Source organism: Oryx dammah, unplaced genomic scaffold, assembly GCF_014754425.2.
Source record: "Oryx dammah isolate SB20612 unplaced genomic scaffold, SCBI_Odam_1.1 HiC_scaffold_25, whole genome shotgun sequence".
NCBI lineage: Eukaryota > Metazoa > Chordata > Mammalia > Artiodactyla > Bovidae > Oryx > Oryx dammah.
This window is the reverse complement of record NW_024070209.1, coordinates 73,673,497-73,696,599: the sequence shown is the minus strand read 5'-3', so window position 1 is coordinate 73,696,599 and position 23,103 is coordinate 73,673,497. Positions and strand designations below refer to the sequence as shown.

Below are 23,103 nucleotides of genomic sequence, written 5' to 3'. Positions count from 1 at the left end.
TTATTTTAGGACTTATTTATCCTTCATTCATGCTAGACTTCAGCCTATATGTTCCATGACATTCCAACTTCCAGGTTAGTATTTTTGAGACTCTGGAGTTAAAAAATCAATTTAGTGCATCATGACCAGCATTTTTTTTAATGGATAGAATAATGTAGAATAGAGACTATCAGAATGCAGAAAAAGGGAAAGTTATGTTTCATGAAACTCTATTTTCAGTTACATACACAAACAGTAGGTCATAATTTAAATTATATTGCTTTCAATAAGTAACAGTCGAAAAGTTTGAAAGCCATAGCTCTATGGCATTCTGTTAGGTCAGCTATGAATTTTTTTTCAAACAAGATAAAAGCATGAATTCTATATTTGACATAGAAAAATTAATCCCTCCTTTAGGAATCTACTTCTCATGGTAATCTATTCAATTTAACATTTGTTGATTCTTAGGCTTTGCAGTGAGGTTCTTTTCAAATCATTTAGCTTTATTTCATTGGTTTGGGGCCTTCATTTTAACCATATTTTCATCTCTCTTTACTGAGATTTTAAACATTAATCTATTACTCCATTTCAGAAGCAACTTTCATAAGTGATTCCTTTAAGTATTAATAGCAAACTTCTGGAGAGCTTCATATGATCTCAGATCCAAAATTGTATAGAGAAGCATGTCATTCATTGGCAGAAATGTATTTGTAAAATGTTCTGGCTTATTTGCCAACAGGGAGGTGGATTAGATGTATTATCGGAGAGATTTCCACCACAGCAAGCAACACCACCGTTGATGATGGAAGAAAGACCCAACCTTTATTCCCAGCCTTATTCTTCTCCTTCGCCTACTGCCAATCTCTCTAGCCCTTTCCAAGGCATGGTCAGGCAAAAACCTTCACTGGGGACTATGCCTGTTCAAGTAACACCTCCTCGAGGTGCTTTTTCACCTGGCATGGGCATGCAGCCCAGGCAAACGCTAAACAGACCTCCAGCTGCACCCAACCAACTTAGACTTCAACTTCAACAACGATTGCAAGGACAACAGCAGGTGGGTCCCCTTGTTCAACAGGTGATCCTTTTTAAAGGGGTGTGCTAATAGCTCTGTGTAACCAGACAGCCCAAATGCTATTGGATTGACCAAAAGGTTGGTGTGACTTTTCCATAGGATGTTGTGGAAAAATTCAAATGAACTTTTTGGCCAACCCAGTGCACTAAAGGTGTTAGGTCCACTCCCAGACCCTTTATGACACAAAAGTGAAGTGAAGTCGCTCAGTCGTGTCTGACTCTTTGCGACCCCATGGACTGTAGCCCACCAGGCTCCTCAGTCCATGGGATTTTCCAGGCAAGAGTACTGGAGTGGGTTGCCATTCCCTTTTCCAGGGGATCTTCCCAACCCAGGGATCGAACCTGGGTCTCCTGCATTGTAGGCAGACGCTTTACCGTCTGAGCTACCAGGGAAGCCCTTATGACACAAAAAGTCATCCTCAGTCTGCTCTGATAAGAATAAGGGAGACTCATTCAATTAAAGACTGCTGGCTCATAACCAAGTCCTTTAACACCAAGAGTTTCAAAGCAATTTACTTCCATTTTTTGAGGTAAAAAATAGGATGAGCATCTTGTATAATTATTAAATTAATAATTTTGAAGCACAGCTTAATTTCTAAAGTAGAGCATCAAGAGATATTGCTGATAAATATTTTCTCTCATGACAAATAATGTGCAGGTGTAATGACATAAATATTTAGGACTGTATAAGCAGCAGTTATAAGGGTAATCATTAAGAACTAGAAACCCAAATAGCTAAAACTATCCTCTGGGAAATGGGACTGGAAATGTAGGCTGTTGCTTCTGTTGTTATTACTCTTTTGTATTTCTTTAGCCATATGTCTGTTTTGCTTTGGATTTTTAAAAAAGCATTTAAAGAGGTTCTCTGGAGCCTTACTAATAGAGGAAGGAAGAAGAAGAAGGAGCTAAATTTATTAGAGCAGCAGCATGATAGAGTTAGCTCTGGTTTCAAGTCCTAGTTCTAACCTTACGTGAGGTGGGTCAGTAGTAAAATTATTTATCATATTAAAGCCTATGATTTCTCATCTTTAAAAAGAGTCTAATAAATAATTCCTTTACCTCTTAGGTGGTATGTGAATTAAATGAGATAACATTAATAGATGTTGTTGTTTATTCGCTAAGTCATGTCCCACTCTTTTTCGACCCCATGGATCATAGCCCACCAGGCTCCTCTGTCCGTGGGATTTTCCAGGCAAGAATACTGGAGTGGGTTGCCATTTCCTCCTCCAGAGTATCTTCCCAACCCAGGTCGAACTCATGTCCCCTGCATTATAGGCGGCAGATGGATTCTTTATCCCTGAGCCACCAGGGAAGCCGTTAATAGATGTAGAGCTTGGATATAAAGCTCTTAACAGAGTGCTTGGCATGTAGTCCCATTTAGTAAATACTCGCTATCATTATGAAATTATATTCAATAAATACAACAAATAATATAAAATGTGCTTCCATGCCACTTAAAAAGAGGAAGATGATGAAAGGGAGAAAGAAAGAGATGGCATAAGGTGAAAAACTTTTAATGATAGACTAAAAAGGAATAATTTTTAAATGTTAGTGTGAAATAAAGACAAAGGGAAATTAAGGGAAGAGAAGGGAAAAAAGAGATACAAAGCGAGGGTATACTATTAATATGTTCTGAATATTACTTAAGATAAACTGTTTCTTGTTATAACTTGTCATTCAGCACTAGACAACACAAGAATAAGAAATACTTACTAGCTCCCTTGTATTTAATTTTTCACAGAACATGTTTATGGTGACTGTACCAGGTCCTGAGAGGAATGCAAAGAATAAAGAGATAGTGGCAGTTTTCAGAGCTTATCATCAGCCTGGGGTATTCAAAACTTACTCAGCCCTCTGTATCTTCAGGTTCCACATCTGCAGATTAAACCAACTGTGGTTCAGAAAGAGGTTTTTTTGTTTTGTTTTGTTTTTAAATTCTAGATGAGAAACAAAACTTTGTGGCAATAAAAACTGCTTGATAAAAGAATAAGCTTCCTTAAGGAAATCTTTGTCTTGACAATAATTTACATGGTGACTGAATCAGGATTCTCAGCCTCATCACTATTAGTGTTTTGAAACTGGGTAATTCTTGTTAAGGGGGTGCTTCTGGTGCACTGGGGATGTTTAGCAGCATCCCTTGCCTCTACCCACCAGATACTAAGAGCAGCCCCTCCCCAAGCTGTGATAACCAAAAATGTCTTCATGTATTGCCAGCTCTCCTTTATGGGGCAGAATACCCCTGGTTGAGAACTTCTTGACAAGATAATCATCTTTTAGGTTTACTGTAGGAGGACTTCTTGCTAAGGCATTGGAAAAAAAATCCATTCAAAGTGACAACAAGCCTGAATTGTGTGTGTGTGCACACACATGTGTGCATTTTATACACATAGGCTGGGTTTGTGCTTTTCCACTTGCCACAAGCCCCGCATACATCTCCTTTAGTAATACAACAAGCCTGTCAACGAAACCTTTATAGGCTTGCTTTTTAATTTGTGTTACCAGCTCTAACGATTATCAACCTCTCTCCTCCCCACTTCCTAACTAACAAAAATTAGGATTTCAGGGGAGATTACAGACATGGTGATCCTTTTAGGAGAACTTCCTTGGAAGAAGTTGCTGGAAAATGGGTAAAATTTTAGTAATCAGAAAGAAGAGGCATGTCAGAGTGAAACTGTTGTACACAGTGTTAGGTTGTACACACAGATAGTCAAGGGAAGGGGAAAATAAGAGTTTTTCTGAGGATAGGAATAGATCGTTTTTATTTAACAGAAAGTGCTTGTAGATTGCTGCTTTTAGAACAATTCCTTTTACTTCTAAAAATTACCTATTTATTTTATAAGGTTTTGATTTATTTTTCTAAGGTTGTTTTTTCATTTTTATTACTTCTCATTTTTCCTCTGTCCCCAACCATTTCATTTTCACGTTATCTCACAATGCAAAGAATATATAAAGCTGTCAGTTTGGAATCCCAACTCCCACACTCCTGGAAATGTTACTTTTCTTCACCTGTTTTCATTCCCTGTGTCTTCGGTTTTTAGACTTGCAGTTCCTTCTGCCTTGAGTTTACTCTGCTACCCTCTTTGCCACCTGGCATTCTCATCTTTCAAGGTCCCATTGAGCTCACTCATGTGCTTGGTCCCTGCCTTCATGTCCTAGGCTAAGTTAGTTGCTGCCCCATGCTGCTGTATCCCTCTCTATATATTCAGCCTATAACTTCTGCATTGCACTGTTTTGTATTGACCTCAACAGGGAATTCCCAGAAAATAGAAATTTACTCACTTTTGTAGGCTTCAAACTTTATTTAGTGTCTTGCATATACCAAGTTTTTTGATAAATCTTTGTAAAACTAATGGTTAATTTAAACTTATGTCTAAGATCTGACATAAGTTTGAGATTAAGAAGTATATAGATTTTCAGACTTTTAAGAGCCTCTTTGACTTTTAGAGACATAATATTGGTTATCTTTATTTTTGACGTGATTCTGAATGTTTTATCCTATTCCACAGTACCTGAAAGTTATAATTGTAATATTTATATTATATTGGGTTTCTCCCTCCAAGTCATTTTGTTTTCTAATCTCAGTTCAGTTCAGTTTAGTCGCTCAGTCATGTCCAACTCTTTGCGACCCCATGAATTATTGGAGTCAAAAAATGAATGAAACCAGAGTTAAGAATTGAGCTTGTTAGAGATGAGAGATTTACTCACTATTTACAGCTCTTTGGAGTCTCTTATAAAACTTTCAGAGACTTTCTAGTTTGTAAATAGTATATTAAAATTTATTAAATGTATTAGATATGAAGATATTAAAATATATTGATAGGTTGACTATAAGAAATTTATAAATTATAAAGTACTATATCAACACAAAACAATATTATTGTTATTATTATATCTCCATTACCAGTTTATTCATATCAAGTTATTGGACAAGTAATCCTTGAAGCAGTAGATTGTTTATCAGGAAATACCCTTCTAAGGATGCTTGTTTCGTTACCTGCTAAAATTAAGGCATAACTCTGATATGGAATCCTGAGCCTGATATAGATAGTATCTTTCAAACTAGTGTACCATAGAAGATTGTTCTAGGAAATAATAATAAATGGCTATATGTCAGAAAAAAAGTTCACAATAAATGAATTGCATAGTTTATCCCCTCCTTGGAGCTCCACAATGTGCTTTAGCCAATTGAAGGCTCATAGAATTACTACACTAAAGAAATCTGTTTCACCTTGTGTAACCCATTATTTCCAATGCTTAATACAGCACAGCATGCTATTTTCCTGGCACATCTATTAATATCCTGCAGAACAATGTTGTTTAGAACACCAATTTGGGAAATGCTGGTCTAAAGTATAATTACTTCTTCTAGTTAAATAAATAGTCCATTTTCTCAGACCATTTGTTTCTTACATAATTCTCTTCAGCTAATGAAATCACATTGGATTTTTCCCAAATACGTGCCCATTAGACAGGTACCCTCCAAGTCAGAAGTACCTCAACTTTTCCATTCATCTTCCAGACCTTTAGAGAGTGTTCCCTATGTATATGTACTTTTTTACTCACAACCCTTTTAGACCAAGGCTGATGTTTCTTTTTTCTCCATTATTGCACATGTCTGAAATAACTAAATATTAATGAGTTTTTAAAAGCATGATATAAAATAGATAACCAACAAGGACCTACTGTATAGCACTTGGAACTTGTTATGTGGCAGCCTGGATGTGAGGGGAGTTTGGGGGATATATAGGTATGGCTGAATCCCTTTACTATTCATGTAAAACTGTCACAGCATTGTTAATTGACTATCAGTTCACTTCAGTCACTCAGTCATGTCTGACTCTTTGCAACCCCGTGGACTGCAGCACACCAGGCCTTCTTGTCCATCACCAACTCCCGGAGCCTACTCAAACTCATGTCCATCGCATCCATGATGCCATCCAACCATCTCATCCTCTGTTGTCCCCTTCTCCTCCCGCCTTCAAACTTTCCCAGCATCAGGGTCTTTTCCAATGAGTCGGTTCTTGACATCAGGTGGCCAAAGTATTGGAGTTTTAGCTTCAGCATCAGTCCTTCCAGTGAATATTCAGGACTGATTTCCCTTAGGATGGACTGGTTGGGTCTCCTTGCAGTCGAAGGGACTCTCAAGAGTCTTCTCCAACACCACGGTTCAAAAGCATCAATTCTTCGGCGCTCAGCTTTCTTTATAAGTCCAGCTCTCATATCCATACTTGACTACTGGAAAAAACCATAGCTTTGACTAGATGGACCTTTGTTGGTAAAGTAATGTCTCTGTTTTTTAATATGCTGTCTAGGTTGGTCATAGCTTTTCTTCCAAGGAGCAAGCGTCTTTTAATTTCGTGACTGCGGTCACCATCTGCAGTGATTTTGAAGCCTCCCCAAACTGACTATACCCCAATACAAGATAAAGAGTTTTTAAAATTACAAAAAGAAAGCATGATAAACATATTTGTGTGCATATATATGTATGTATAAACACTGCAGAACACTAAATATAGCAGAGCATAAAATATTACATAAAATGTAATATATGCATATAAGCATATGTGCATGTACATACATGTGTGTACTTGTATATATATTTATGTTGTGTGTATATTCTACTTTTAAATGCTCTGCCATATTTAGAGTTCCGTAGGAGAAGGCAATGGCACCCCACTCCAGTACTCTTGCCTGGAAAATGCCATGGACAGAGGAGCCTGGTGGGCTGCAGTCCATGGGGTTGCTAAGAGTCGGACACGACTGAGCGACTTCACTTTCCCTTTTCACTTTCATGCATTGGAGAAGGAAATGGCAACCCACTCCAGTGTTCTTGCCTGGAGAATCCCAGGGACGGAGGAGCCTGGTGGGCTGCCGTCTATGGGATCGCACAGAGTTGGACACTACCGAAGCGATTTAGCAGCAGCAGCAGCAGCAGGCAGAAAGTATTTGATAAATGTTAGGAATTGCCACCTTTTGGCAAATGTGGGAAATAATCTTACTAAACTTGCAATACTAAAACCTCTTAATAATCAATAAAAAGTTATGTTACTCTAAAGGGTCATGTTGTATGTTTGTATGTAGAAGTTTATTTCATTGTTCTATTTTTCTCTAGTTGATACACCAGAATCGGCAAGCTATCTTGAACCAATTTGCAGCAAATGCTCCTGTTGGCATCAATATGAGATCAGGCATGCAGCAGCAAATTACACCTCAGGTAATGTGAGAAAACCAGGCATTGTTAGTACTTCTCTAACCCAAGTTGTGTTTCTTAGAGTGTTGACTTAGGTGTTTTTGAAATGGTCTGTGAACTTATCTCTTAATGATGTTTGTACTGTAGCTTTCTTTTAGAATGAATTTATAATCAGTTTTTGATACCCCCTACTGACATTTGATCTAAAGCTGAGGATTCTTTGTTTCGTTTTATTGTTATTGTTGTCATTGCTATTAGATATCAGATGACTAAGTAGAAAACTCTTATTGCTGTCCTGAATAGTATCAGTAATAAGAAGCCAAGGATATGAAACTGTGTGCACAGTACCTGAAACCTGATCAAAACCAAGTCACATTGCTTAGTTATCTTAACTGCCTTGTGTTCTCTGTTGAGTCTGAGCATCAGCATTTTCCAATTTTTGTTTTAACAATCCTGTGGGTGAGCTCATAGCCATTGAAACGAAACATAAAAAGAACCAGGTAGCCTTCTAAGTGTGATATAGTCTTTCCTCCTCATTTCTGCACATATTTTAATATTTTTGCTTCAACGGCTTTTTTTTTTTTTTTTTTTGCCGCACCATGTGGCTTGTGGGATCTTAGTTCTCCAGGGATTGAACTTGGGCCCACAGTAGTGAAAACACTTAGTCCCAGCCACTGGAGCCCCAGGGAATTCCCTCAACCACTTTTTTTTGTTTTTAATTTCCCAACCAAGAACTCAAAAATTAGGGAGATGAGGTATTTTAGAAAGGATTCAGACAAACTTTTCTCCATAAAATGGACCTAGTTGGATTGAGGGCAAATACTAACCAAAAAGATAAATATTGATAGAAGCTCCTGTTAAGCAGCAGGTATTGGCATCTCCATGGATCCAGACTTGGGTTTCTTTGCCTTAAAAGTCTCAGTGGTTAGTTCATGCAAGGGGAAATCGGTTATAAGGAAACAAAACCCCACTGTTGGAATTCACATAAAGACAACTTCCGTTAAGAAGTCATATGTCAGTTTCTTCCATATTGGGCTACTTCTGGTTGGCAAGTTTCATTTTTATGAAGCTGTATGCTTTAATCAGCTCCTTGACCTGAATGGACATTTTCTGAGGAAAGATTTATTGACATGCCATGTTGCTTCGCAAGGTAGCCCAAACTGCTGCTACTGCTAAGTCGCCTCAGTCGTGTCCGACTCTGTGCGACCCCAGAGATGGCAGCCTACCAGGCTCCCCCATCCCTGGGATTCTCCAGGCAAGAACACTGGAGTGGGTTGCCATTTCCTTCTCCAGTGCATGAAGGTGAAAAGTGAAAGTGAAGTTGCTCAGTCGTGTCCTACTCCTAGCGACCCCATGGACTGCAGCCTACCAGGCTCCTCCGTCCATGGGATTTTCCAGGCAAGAGTACTGGAGTGGGGTGCTGTTGCCTTCTCCGAAGGTAGCCCAAAAGGAGACTTTAAACTAATTTTACCACTTCTGTCATCATTCATAATATTATAGCTATTAAAACACTTAGTCTAAAGCCTGGAGTAGTCTCATACTGCAACAGTGCTATAAAATACCAGGGTTCATTTATTTCTGCGTATTATTTTGTTTCTAATTAAAGATTTTCTTTTTAAGTGACTATTTGTTTGGCCTTGGATCCTAGATTTCTGATTCTTCCTTTTCTAATGGTATTTGTAGGTTTTCCTAATTGTAAAGATAATGTACATTCATTATAGATAATTTGGAAAATACATAAAAGTATAATGAAAATTGAAATCACCTATAATCACATTTTATTCATTTAAGTGGAATAAATGATCTCCATGAGAAAAGAGAAAACTAATATCCTCCATACTAGAAACGTGGTGAATTTTGTGGAAATGAAAAGAAGTCCCCTAATAACCTAATGCCAGATAAGATAGAAATCAGCAAGCACATTTTCTCTCTCTTCTCTATGGTTTTCATGTTTCTCTTAACTGGTTTCATGACCTATATTATAGTAGTAATCAATATATGTTTTCTTTGACTTTTCTCAGTCCTGTTTGACTTTAATATGTAAAATGTACTTAATTCATTTTCTCTCCTGGGGATGTTATTTAAGAGGTTTTTTTCCTTTTTCTGTTTTAGTTTGCCTTGTACACTGATAATTGCTGCATATTCTGTTGCTCCAAGCTAGTAGGCTTTCCAAGGTAAGGGGTAATCATAATAATATTAATAAGCGAAGTTTTTTTTTCTCTCTTTTTTAGCCACCCCTGAATGCCCAGATGTTGGCACAGCGCCAGCGGGAGTTATATAGTCAACAGCACCGACAGAGGCAGCTAATACAGCAGCAAAGAGCCATGCTCATGAGGCAACAAAGCTTTGGGAACAACCTCCCTCCCTCATCTGGACTGCCAGTTCAAATGGGGAACCCCCGTCTTCCTCAGGGTGCTCCGCAGCAATTCCCCTACCCACCAAACTATGGTACAAATCCAGGAACCCCACCTGCCTCTACCAGTCCTTTTTCACAACTGGCAGCAAATCCCGAGGCGCCCTTGGCCAACCGCAGCAGCATGGTGAACAGAGGCATGACAGGAAACATGGGTGGGCAGTTTGGCACTGGAATCACTCCTCAGATGCAGCAGAATGTCTTCCAGTACCCAGGATCAGGTATGAGGATTTACATCTTTATGTTGTGTTTGTACATACAGTTGGCCCTTGGTAGCCATGGATTTCATATCTGTGGATTCAGCCAACCCCAGTGGAAAATATCCACCCCCACCAAAAAAAAAAAATTCCAGAAAGCTCCTCAAAGCAAAACTTGAATTCCCTGCATCCTGGGAACTATTTATGTCGTATTTACATAGCATTTACATGTATTAGGTATCAAAAGTGACCTAGAGATGATTTATGGAGGGATGCGCATGGGTTCTATTTCCCCATTTTATCTAAGGTACTTGAGCATCGTGGATTTTCGTATCTACGACGGTCCTGAAACCAATCCCCCAGGTATATGAAAGGAGGACTGTACCACATCAGACTCAGGTCTCTCTCTTCACGTGTGTTTTCCGTTCACTGACATTGAGGCAGTTTGCTGAAGAGGAAAGATGCTGAGGGAGCTCCCTGGTGGCCTAGAGGTTAGCACTGGGGCTTTCACTGCCGTGGCCTGGATGAGCTGAGACCCCACAAGGCACTGACACGGGGGTCAGGAGATCCAAGCTCTAGGCTTAGCTCTTGCTACCAAGTGGTGGTTTGTGGCTTCTCTCTTCCATAGCTAAGGACCTGTCTGACATTAAAAATTTTAACATCTTGTCTGCAAAGCACATTTTTACTGTCTTACTTTCTCTCATGGATCCCTGTAATGAAACTCCATGTCAGACGGAGGGTATAAATACATAGGCTCAAAATTTGCATACAGATTTTTTATTATCTTGGAATTTGTTTTTGATAGTTTACATAGGGATTGTCAGTCTTCACAGATTATCTCAGACCCCTCATTGGTGTCTCCACTCTTAGCTTCTTAGGTTGTAAGCTATTCCTGTGAAATATCAGGCAACTTTTTGGCTTCCAAAAGCTTTGTTCTTTTTTAAGTTTTTTATTTGCACTATCTCTCTCCTATTTCCTTTGTCCGGTTGTTGTTGTTCGGTTGCTCAGTTGCATCCGACTCTTTGCGACCCATGGACTGCAGCACGCCAGGCCTCCCTGTCCTTCATCTCCCGGAGACTACTCAAACTCATGTGCTTTGAGTCGGAGAGGCCATCTAACCATCTTGTCCTCTGTCATCCCCTTCTCCTGCCTTCAGTCTTTCCCAGCATCAGGGTCTTTTCAAATGAGTCAGCTCTTCACATCAGTGGCCAAAGTATTGGAGTTTAAGCTTCAAAGTCAGTCCTTCCAATGAATATTCAGGATTGATTTCCTTTACGATTGACTGGTTTGCTCTCCTTGCAGTCCAAGGGACTAAGAGTCTTCTCCAACACCACAATTCAAAAGCACTCCTTTGTCCTAGGTTATGATATCTTACTTGATTGTTCTATCACTTGGAGATTTTAATTAGTAGTGGCAATAAAACACATTTGACTAATCTACCAGGTTTAACTAAACTTTGATGCTAAATTAATGGCAGGTTTCTGTAAAAAAAAAAAAAAAGATGAAATCCGTTTATTTTATAAATGAAAGAAAAAATTTCATTCTGCTTCAAAATGAATTTCAATGAGAAGCCTGCTATTTGACTTTGAATAAAATGTTGAAGCTATATAGAGATTTTTTCACATGGCAGTAAGCATACTTATCAACTTTGACAGCCAAATCAATTTAGACTTTTTATTCTGGTGGCAACAAGTGCTGAAATTCTTTTGACTGTTAAATTAAGTATCTGGGGAGACATGTGTCAAAGTGCATCAGAATTCTCTAAGACATTTTAATCAAAATTAAGCCATATCAGTTTCTTTGTCCTCAAGACAATGAAGTCATCTTTGGCTGGTTTATATCACTTACACTATATGTGTGGGCAAGAAAAGGATTATAAATCTGTATCTTAATTATAAGATTGTCTGTCTGAACAGGAATGGCTTTCAGAAGAGTTGTATTTTCCTGTCTTTTTTTTCTTTTTTCTTTTCTTGTATCTTTGATTTCTCTATGCAAAGAATCTGACGCGGTTCCTTCACCTTATTCTAGCCTACAGAAGTACTTCCTCCAGCATTAGAAGTCTTATGTAGTTAAGTCCTATGTAGTTTCCCCACTGCTCTTCCAAAATGACAGCTTAGCCAAAACAGCAAATAGATTCTTAGTAGCATTTTTGATATTGATTGTAGAGCTTTAAATCAAAAGATTTATTTCATTCGTTGGGAAAAAATAACTACAGATAAGCCAAACATTAATAAATTCCCCAGTAAAACTCTCTTTTTAAAAAATAAGGTATTTACTGTACTTCTCAAAAAACTAAAAATAAAACTACCATGTGACCCAGCAGTTCCCCTCAGCTCAGTTCCGTTCAGTTGCACAGTTGTGTCCGACTCTTTGCGACCCCATGAATCGCAGCACACCAGGCCTCCCTGTCCATCACCAACTCCCGGAGTTCACTCAGACTCATGTCCATCGCATCAGTGATGCCATCCAGCCATCTCATCCTCTGTCGTCCCCTTCTCCTCCTGCCCCCAATCCCTCCCAGCATCAGAGTCTTTTCCAAGGAGTCAACTCTTCGCATGAGGTGGCCAAAGTATTGGAGTTTCAGCTTTAGCATCATTCCTTCCAAAGAACACTCAGGACTGATCTCTTTTAGCATGGACTGGTTGGATCTCCTTGCAGTCCAAGGGACTCTCAAGAGTCTTCTCCAACACAAGATACATGCACTCCAATGTTCATAGCAACTTTATTTTCAATAGCCAAGATATTGAACCAACCTAAATGTCCATCAACAAATGAGTGGATGAAGAGGACGTGGTATATGTATACAGTGGAATACTACTTGGCCGTAAGAAATATAATGAGATGTTTCCATTTGCAACATAGATGGACTTGGAGGCTATTTTGCTAAGTGAAATAAGTCAAACAGAGAAAGACAAATATTGTGTAATATATCAGTTACATGTGGAATCTAAAAAAATAAAACAAATTAGTGAATATAAAAAGAACAACAATGAAAAAACCAGATACATATGTAGAAACCATTAGTGGTTACCAGTGGGGAGAGGGAAGGAGGAAGGGGCAAGTTAGGGGCAAGGCAAAAGCTACTATGTATAAAGTAAGCTACAAAGATGTCTTGTACATCACAAGGAATTTAGTCAATATTTTATCATGATTATAAATATATAACCTTTTAGAATTGTGAATCCCGTGTTGTACACCTGAAACTTATATAGTATTATACAACTATACTTCAATTAAAAATTAACTAATTAAAAAAAAACGTAGTTCTGTAAATTTTCAGTTATGATCTTTAATGCTTCATCTCTGGAAAGTCAAGAAAGGAGGACTTCTATCCTGTTCCTGTTTATTTTTTAAAAAATATTTATTTGGCTGTACTGGATCTTAGTTACAGCATGCAGGATCTAGTTCCCTGACCAGGGATCAAACCCAGGCCCCCTGAAGTGGGCGCACAGTCTTAGCTGCTGGGCCACCAGGGAAGTCCCCTGCTCCTATTTCTTGACAAAGCCATCTGGAAATGTGGTGATCCAAGACCCCTTTTCCTTTGAAGCTGACATGATTTCCCTCAGGGTTGTGGATCACATCTTTGATCTCTTGCAAATTCTATGTAGAACACAGTGATCGAAATGAGTGGGTAGAACTTCCTTCTTCTCCAGGCAGTGTAACCAGATGTGTTACTACCCATTGTAAGTGCTTTATCTGGTACCTGGATTTTTCTTCCAGTCCAACTTTTGATTGACAAAAAATGCTTTTCACAAAATAAGATTTAAAACAAAAATAAAGTTAGTTATTTGTACTACAAACAAACCCCAGAAGCTAGGTATAGTGGAGAGAGTAATGGTTTCATCCAGTTGCATTTTGAAATGAAATGGCAGAGCTTTCAGGTCTTCCATGGAAAAAACAAAAGCACAAAGAAAATTTTTTTTATTTTTCTGGAGAGCATAAAAACATTTAAAGGTGCAATATTTTAAATATTTTCTATTGCTCTAAATTATAAACTTGCTCTAAGGTGATTAACAAGCTGGTAGAAAGCTTCAAGACCAGGTTTTATGTTGGTACAAGTTCAAGTTCTAGAGAAATTTTAACCCTTTCAAATCGAGCCTTCTCCAAAAACAGAAAAACAAAAACCACCACGTTTTTCTAAATAAAGTTGTATTAGAACACAGCCATGCTCATTAGTTTACATATTGTCTGTAGCTGACTTCACACATTAGAGTTAAGTAGTTCTTACAGAAATGTTATGACCTGCAAAACTGAAAATCTTAACTATCTGAGCCCTTTGTGGAAAAAGTTTGCTGACCCCTGTGTTAATCAATGATAGTAAAACCAAAGGATGAATAAATTAATTTTGCTTTAGTCCTTTGTCTTGGCATTTTTCAACTTAATGTTTATTATTGTTGTTTAGTTGCTAAGTCATGCCTGACTCTTTTGCAACCCCATGAATTGTAGCCTGCCAGGCTCCTCTGTCCATAGGATTTCCCAGGCAAGAATGGGTTGCCGTTTCCTTCCCCAGGGTATATTCCTGACCCAGGGACAAACCCATGTCTCCTGCATTGACAGGCAGGTTCTTTACAACTGAGCCACAAGGGAATCCGACAGCTTAATATAGGCCCAAAATAAATGAAGGAACGTAGGTAATAATAATGACAGAGCATGCTTTCTTTTATTTCTGAAAACAGAAAATTTTTCTAGACTATTGTGCCATAAGGATGAGTGCATTAGAACAGGATTAGAAATTTAAATTTTATTATTTACTGTGGTAATATCCAAAGAAAATATAAGGGAAATTTAAAAAGAAACTTTTGTACCTATTTCATGGATTCTTTAGAGCCAATCCAGAGCTCCCTTTTCTGTGAACTATAGTATACTTGCTACTTGTGCTCACTCCTGAGTGACCTCATCTACTCCTGTGGCTTCAGTGAGTTCTTTATGCCAATGACTCTCTATCTATCTCTAAACCAAATCACTCAGCTCATGTGTACTACTGCCTGCTGGACAGACATTCTTGAATTTTCCACCAGGACCCAAACTTGACCAGAGCTAGATTCATCAGCTCCATTTCCACTTCCCTCCATGTCTCCATGTTCCACCTTAACAAACCTCTCAAGTTTCAAGAAAGAATACATACCTTGCTCTCTCTTCTAGACTTTTGTGTATCCTCTGTCTAAAATGTCCTTCCCTCACCTGGCTCACTCCTGTTCCTCCCTCCCCTCAGAGGTATCTCCTCTAGGAAACCCTCCCTGACTCTCCCAATCATAAGCATTCACCACCCTGTCTTATAGCCACGTGTTTATCAGCTGCCTTTCTTTTTAAACAGCTCACACTTCCTTGAGTGAGCTAAAAGTGTGACCTTTGAAATCTTGGTTGCTCAGGTGCTTAGCACAGTGGTCTGGTGGGGAAAGCAGATGCTCAATGAGTCTTTCAAGGGAAAAATAAATCCTAATTCTGGTTGCCGCTGCCAGATGGCTATGGTGCTGTTTACGCTCCAGCAGGGAGACTTAGCATAATCAAAGATAGAATTGTAGAATTTTTAAACTAGAAGGAACAAGATGTCTGGTCCAAGAAATCCAAGGTCCAGTGTAGTGACAGAACTGGGACCAGAACTCTACCCTTCCAAGTTTATTATTCACTGGACTGGTTCTTTCTACTAAAACTAGGTCATCTGATAAAGAAAACATGGGCAGTTAGAATGTGAAATGAGGCCAGAAAAAAAAAAAGTCAAAAAGCTTGCTAATGTACTTACAATCTTATTTATTGTTTATCTTTGATCCCACAGAATAATGTTCGCAATATGTTAAGCATCTCTCCCCTCACATATATATTTTTCCTGAAAGAAATTATTTTATCATAAATAAAATTTAAAATGCATTAGGAACAGGTAAATATTTTTTTAAGGATCATAACTAGAATAGTTAAAATTTAAAATGTAGAATTAATCATACAGTTGATATAAAACTGAAGATGATGGGTGTGGAAAACCCACCCTCTAGAGTCATAAATGAAAATAATAATTTCTGTATATATTCTAAGTCAAGAATTATTTACCAGAGATTAAATTATATATAGAGGAAGCAACAAGGAAAAAATATGTAGCTTTAGTTATATAAATTTTACCAAGAAGACAAGTAGCTAAACATTTAGTGAAAGAAAAAATTCAGAAAGTCCAAAGTTGACTAAACTTTCACAGAAAATTTAAAATACTTTTTAAAAATTGTAGCCTATAAAAAGCAACAGTGAATAAAGTAACCACATCTCTGGCCAGATTAACCAAACAAAGAGAGAAGTCTTTGTATTAATAATGACAGAACACAAAATATTATACAGGAACCTGTAATTATGTTTACAAGGAGACATTTAAGGGCATAGAAACATACTTATGGTATAATGATAAGGAAAAGAAGCAGTCCACAAAGTTATGCAAGACTTCATAGAGGAAGATTTGAATGAATTATACTAAATTATGGGTAATCACATTACAATATTCTTTTTTTTTCTGCACCTTTATAACTTTCTCTACCTCAGTAGTATTTAACTGTGAAATATTTGGTCAGGAAAAAAAAAAAAAAAGCACAAAGTGCTAATGTAACAGAAAACATCTGCCCGCCTTTTTCTTTTTTAAATTGTTGTCAGCTTCCACTTTTGGTCATGGAGTCATAGGGACGAGATTTACTCTTCCCTCTGAAACAAACCAAAAATTGAACAATAGTTGTAGAAATTGTCCAGGCTCTGCTGTAGGAAGGGGAGATCCAGCAGAAGCCAGTGGTTTCCCATAGTTGAGGTAGTGGCACTTAAAGTCTGGGAAAGCCAAGGCAGCTAGAGTAAAACAGTACCACAGAGAAGAGAACCACAAAGAGAGAGAACCACGGGGATGTACAGAAGGTCCTGCTCAGGTCTTAAGTTGAGAACTGATCAGTGTTTGTATGTGCCCGTACACAATTCAGGGCCAGGGAAAATCACCCAAAAAGAACTGAAGGAACATCTTCAGAGTTCACACAGGGCCAGTTCCTCTTTCCACCAACCAGAATAGAAAACCTCAAAATTCATGAGTGTCAAGTAAAATACTCAGAAATATTTGTACCTCAGTAGCAGGGCAAAATAAGCACCAGACTAAACTTTGCTCTTGTCGCTCTAGGCCCAGTACCCAAAAGAATTAAAACTGTTACCATGTAGCCTACCCATGACCCAGACAAAGGTCAAAAATAAGTTTAAAAGATTTTTAAAAATCTAGCACCTAACAGGGTAAAATTCACAAACCCTGGAAGCTGATTTTTTTTTAAAATTATCAGATGTGCAAAGATACAGGAAAATAAAACCAATAACAAGAAGAAAAATGAGTCATCAAAACCAACCCAGAAGTTACACAGGTGACAGAATTAAAAGTTATAAATTATGCATTCTGTATGTTAATGAATCTAGAGGAAGTCTTAAACATGTTAACTAAAGGTATGAAACATATAAATAAAATCAAAATCAAACTTCAAAACTACAGATAAAGATAAAAACTACAGTGTGTGAGATGAAAAATACACTGGACAGGATGAGCAGCAGATTAGACCTTATAAAAGAAAAAGTTAGTGAACTTGAAGATACAACAATGGAAAACTATACATAGTGAAATCAGAGAGGAAAAAAATTGAAAAGACAGTAATTTGCTCCAAATTGATCTTATAATTACACTATCCTTATCTGAATATCAACATGCTTTTTTGAGAAAATGACAAGCTTCTGCTAAAATTTATGTGGAAATGTAAAGGACCTAGAATAGCCAAGACAGTTTCGCAAATTCAGAACAAAGTTGGATGAGTACCAGTTTCAAAAGTTATTAATACAAAAATCAAGACAGTGTAGTATTAGAACGAGTATAGACATACAGATCAAAAGAAGAAGAGGGCTGCAGAGGATGAGATGGTTAGATCACATCACCAACTCAATGGACATGAATTTGAGCACACTTCAGGAGTTAGTGAAGGACAGGGAAGCCTGGTGTGCTGTAGTCCATGGGGTCACAAAGAGCTGCACATGACTTAGCGACTGAACAACAAGAAACATATAGATTACTATAACAGAATAAAAAGTCCAATTATAAACCTTTACTTTTATGATCACTTGGTTTTCAACAGTTATATCAATGGCTGCTAATAAGCACTATCCTGAATAAAAAGGAACAAACTGCTGATTGATGCCCCAGAATGGTTGAACCTCAGAAACGTTAATACTGAGTGAAAGATGCCAGGTACAAAAGACCTCAGGTGTATGAATGGTTTCCAATGAAAGGCAAATCTGTAGGGACAGAAAGCAGATCAATAGTTGCCTGAGGTTAGAGGTGGGTATGGGCATTCACCACAAACAAGCACAGGGAAATTTAAGATGTGGTAAAAATATCTAAGTTGGATGGTGGTGATGGTTGTACAACTCAATAATTTTACTAAAACTCTGACTTATGCAATTCAATAGGTGAATTTGTTGCTATATAGATTGTGTGTGTGTGTGTGTGTACTTAGTCACTCAATCATGTCCAACTCTTTGCAACCCCATGGACTGTAACCTGCCAGGCTCCTCTGTCCATGGAGATTCTCTAGGCAAGAATACTAGAATGGGTTGCCATGCCCTCCTCCAGGGGATCTTCCCAACCCAGGGATCGAACCCAGGTCTCCCACATTGCAGGCGGATTCTTTACCAACTGAGCCACCGGGGAGGCCCAGGAAGACTGGATTGGGTAGCCTCTCCCTTCTCCAGGAGATCATCCCAACCCAGGAATTGAACCGGCGTCTCCTGCCTTGCAGGCAGATTCTTTACCAGCTGAGTTACCAGTGAAGCCCACTAAATAGATTACATCTCAGTAAAGCTTGGGGAAAAACAAAAAGAGGGAAGGGAAGAAGAGCCCATAAAAACAACTGAGGAGAAGGAGATAACAAAACTTTCTCACTTTTCATTTCATACATGGGTTTTTCTTACCTTTTTCCCTCTTCAACTTATATTTTAAGCTTTAAAAAATTTTTTAAATTGATATATAATTGACAGCATTGTATGAGTTTCAGGTGTACAACATGATGATTTGATATTTATGTGTGTTGCAAAATGATCACCACAGTAAGTCTGGTTAACATCCATTACTGTACATAGTTAGAAATTTTTTTCTCATGATGAAAACTTCCAAGATCCACTCTAGCTACTTTCAGATATACATTACAGTATTATTAGCTATAGTTACTATGCTATACATTACATCCCGAGGACTTAGTCATTTTTTTCTTCCAGTTTGAGATATAAGTGACATAGAACACTGTATGAGTTTAAGGTGTACAGCATAATGAATTGACTTACATATGTCATGAGATGTTTATCAAAATTTAGTGAACATCTGCCCTAGCCTTTCTACTTATTTTTTATTACAAAAGAAATCTTTTATGTGTGCTCAGATTTGTTTTTGATACTTAAAAATTCATGTAGTCAGAAAAGAACAGAAAAGAAAATCATGTGTAATCATGGTACCTAGATCAATATCTTAGTGAATGGAAATGTTCTTCCAAATCTCTTTTACATGTTTATTTATCTGTTTATACTAAAATTTCCTGTTTTGTTTTTGAGAGACTGAAATTTTTTCCTTACTCTGTTGAACAGGCTCTTTCTACCTATGTTATGACAGACCCTTCTGGATTGTTTTTTTATGGTGTTGATAAATGTATAGTGTATTCACATAAATTAATTTGTGTCAATTTGTAGGAATGGTTCCCCAAGGTGAGGCCAACTTTGCTCCATCTCTAAGCCCTGGGAGCTCCATGGTGCCGATGCCAATCCCTCCTCCTCAGAGCTCTCTGCTCCAGCAGACTCCGCCTACTTCTGGCTACCAGTCACCAGACATGAAGGCCTGGCAGCAAGGAGCAATGGGAAACAACAAGTAAGGGGGCAGCTTTTGTATATGAGCATCCTGATACTCCACAGCATGTAAGAATAGATACGCCTTCAGAATCCAAATAGAAGATTATTAGCTTCTATCCATTTGCAGATTCAAAGAATTGAATTTTATGTTGACAAATAGCATCTTTTAAGTCCTTTAAGTTTAAAGTCAATTTTAAAACAAATACATATGTTTTTAGTACAGAAAAGTACTGTAGTGGCCCCGAACCTTTTTGTCACACTCCCCAGTGCATCTAAAGAATATGCTCAACTCCTTTAAGTAACAGAGCTTCCCTGGGACAGAGGTAGAAATGAGTACTTTTAAAACACTTAAAAATCTAAAGCAAGAATGGTAAAATGTTAGAGTTCACTGGAGCTGAATAGTGGGCATATGAGTTTCACTCTTGGTATGTTTGAAGGATTTCATAGCAACCGCAAAGATAAGTCTTCTAAGGTCATTCTGCTGTATCTGGCTTTTTGAATCTCTAGATTTTCAGTGGCCTCATTTTACCCATTTTACTTAGAATTATCTTACTAAAGTCATTTTCCTCCCAAATTGTGGCTGCTAAACTTTTCACACATCACTTGAGTTTTATAAGTGTTTTAATTTGGGTGTGTCTTGGTTCTAAATGACAGGGAAGCCGTTTGATCTGACAACATAATAAGTAAGGTAATTAATGTTGAAAACTTAAGACCATATTCTCAAAGTTCATTGAAAGGTGAGAGAGGAAACTTCCTGTTAGAGAACTGTGTAGCTCTCCGTGAGGACTGGTGTCAGCTAGGTAGAAATAGAACTGTCTGTGTGATGTGCAAGAACTTAGTCTCCTAGTGTGTTCTAATCCCAGCTTCTTGAACTCACTTTAGGTTCCATGGTCCATCATTATAATTACTCCCTAACAGGCATTCTCAGCCCTCTTGCCCAGCTCTCCCTCCGTTGCAGTTACGCCTAGCAAAATGTTCCCTAACGGAATCTAACTAAACACTTGCTCCTGATCATTTACATGTGCCTTGAGGAAAAAAAACAACACAGTAATGGTGACAGATTTGCTCACCTTTGCAGTTAAATTCCTTCCTCTCTTTCCATTCCTTATTGAATCTGTCAGGCTTTCATCCCAATCATTCCACCAAAAGTATTCTTATCAAAGTCCTTACTGTCCTTTACAGTGCCAAATGCAGTGAGCATTGATAGCACTTGACAGATTCAAGCACTTACTCTTTCTTGAAGCTCTTTCTTCATTTGGCTTGTGGAACAGCTTTCTCTCTTGTGAAAGGTTAACTCTCCTCCTAACTCTCAGTCTCTTCTGCTGGGTCTTCCTCATCTCTCGGACCTCCGCTTTAGGGCCTCAGAGCTCATTTTAGGACCTCTTCCTCATATCCACTTCCTCCCTTGATTATATCTTCCAGTCTTACTGATAATACATGCTTATCTCTGTGTTTATGATCCCCAGATTTAGGTCACTAGCCCAGATTTCTGTCCTAAACACCATACCATATATATAGCAGCCTAATGGACAGCTCCACTTAGAAATCTAATAGGCATCTCAAACTTAACATGACAATAACTAAAGTAATATTCTTCCCCAAACCTGCTCGACTCATACTTCTTTCACATCTCAGTAAACAGTTCCATTCTTCCAGTTATTCAGAAGAAGACCTTTTTTCTTTCTCTCACATCCCACATCCATCAGGAAATCACATCAGCTTCTTAGCAGCTCTCATTCTTTACCTGTCCCACTTGTACACTTTAGCGCAAGCCAGCATCATCCTTTTTCAGGACCACTGCAGTGACCTCCTGTCTTCCTGCTTCCACCCTTGCTCCACTGCAGTTTCGTCTGCACATTGTGATGCTTTTAAAACATGAGGCAAGATATCAGTCCTTTACTCAAAACATGCCAGCTTATTCAAAATACAATATAGGGCCTGTGACACCCTGCATAATCTTGCTCCTGGGTACCTCTCTGACCTCATCTGTATTCTCATCACTCACTCTGCCGTAATGGCTTCTATTTATTCTTCTGTTCCTCAGATATGCCAAGTACATTGCATACTCAGACCTTTGCGTTTTTAAATCCCTCTGCTGGAATCTTCTTCTCTCAGTAGCCACATGGTTTTCTCTCTCATGCTTCAAGTCTCACCTTATCAGACATAGATATTGAATGTCACCATTTTAGACGCCCTTACCATCATTTCTAAGCGCCATTTCCCACTCTTTGGTCCCTCCATTTCCTTCTTTATATCTCTTTATTATGCTTAACATCTGACATATTGTGTGTTAGTCTCTCTATGGTATGTCTCCTCCAGCTGAAATATAAACCTCAGAAGAACAAGGACTTTGTATCTGTTTACTTCTGTATGCCCATCCTTTAAGACACATGAGCACTTAATATACATCTGTTGAAGAAATGAGTGCAGAGATTCCCTGTTCCTCAGTCATATTTTGGGTTCACATTCAAATATAGACTTGAGTTTTTGTTGTACTTTAGCTGTTTCTGTGAACTTTGACTTTCTCAAATCATTTGAGAAAGAAAATAGTTATCACTAACTTTTCAAACATTCATACTTGCTTATTTAGTTCTTGTATAAAAGCTTATTAATCAACACAGGCAGCATATAGTTTGTGATCTCTCACTGTCTCTTTTGCACAGTTCAAGATACCACAAGAAACTGGGGAAAATAGCCCTTGTTGTCAATATACCTAGAGTGTAGTTAGTGACAGGAGTAGGTTAGAGAGAAATAAAACATGAAACAAAAACTCACTAAGCAGAATGATGTGATACAGTTTGGAGACAGTATATCTAACGTGAGTCTTTTTATCTCTTTGGTGGCAAGAGAAACAAAGGGTTAGGTTAAACAAACCTATTTGTCCAGGCACTAGGGCAGTGTTTCTGTGTAACTCTAGTCCCAAAGGAAAGTCTCAGGCCTTATTAGCATTTTAAAGGCAAAGTCCTGTGGTTTAACCCTTTGTTTCTCAGACTTATTTGACCCAGAACTCCTCCCTGTTTGTTAATACCTGTAATATCTGACAGTTGCTTTAGGCTGACTTTGTCATCTCTCCCCTCACTGCCACCCCCACCATGATTTAGGGGCTACCAAATACCTGGTGCTAGCTTAAGGAAACTGTGGTAACTGCCATGAGGCCAGTCAGGGGTTAGGTTGGGGGAGGGGTCCTCCATGCATTGGGCCTAAGGTGCCAGTGAACCCCACAATCCATTCCAGGCTGTGGAACAGTGATTAATGCTACAAAAGGGCTTGGTCTTCTTTCAATGAGGGAAGAACCCAAAATGGAACTATTGGCAGGCTTAGTTTGAAAGAACTTAAGCTACTACATAGTCCCAAATAGAAATTTGAAAAGAAATTAA

General features: G+C 38.3%; 1 protein-coding gene and 1 non-coding gene across 9 annotated transcripts in view; one reads left to right on the top strand and one right to left on the bottom strand.

Annotated features, from left to right (window-relative positions):
• NCOA1 (nuclear receptor coactivator 1) overlaps positions 1-23,103 on the top strand; it is a 220,965-nt gene that overhangs the window by 182,813 nt on the left and 15,049 nt on the right. For all 8 annotated transcript variants that reach the window (XM_040224480.1, XM_040224484.1, XM_040224483.1 and 5 more), the window contains 4 exons: positions 719-1,033; positions 7,163-7,264; positions 9,472-9,874; positions 19,571-19,745. In XM_040224480.1, coding sequence (XP_040080414.1) covers positions 719-1,033; positions 7,163-7,264; positions 9,472-9,874; positions 19,571-19,745 — 995 coding nt within the window. The remainder of the gene's footprint in view (positions 1-718; positions 1,034-7,162; positions 7,265-9,471; positions 9,875-19,570; positions 19,746-23,103) is intronic.
• Positions 1,372-1,443, bottom strand: TRNAC-ACA. The gene has a single exon. It is a non-coding gene; the product is annotated as a tRNA-Cys (tRNA).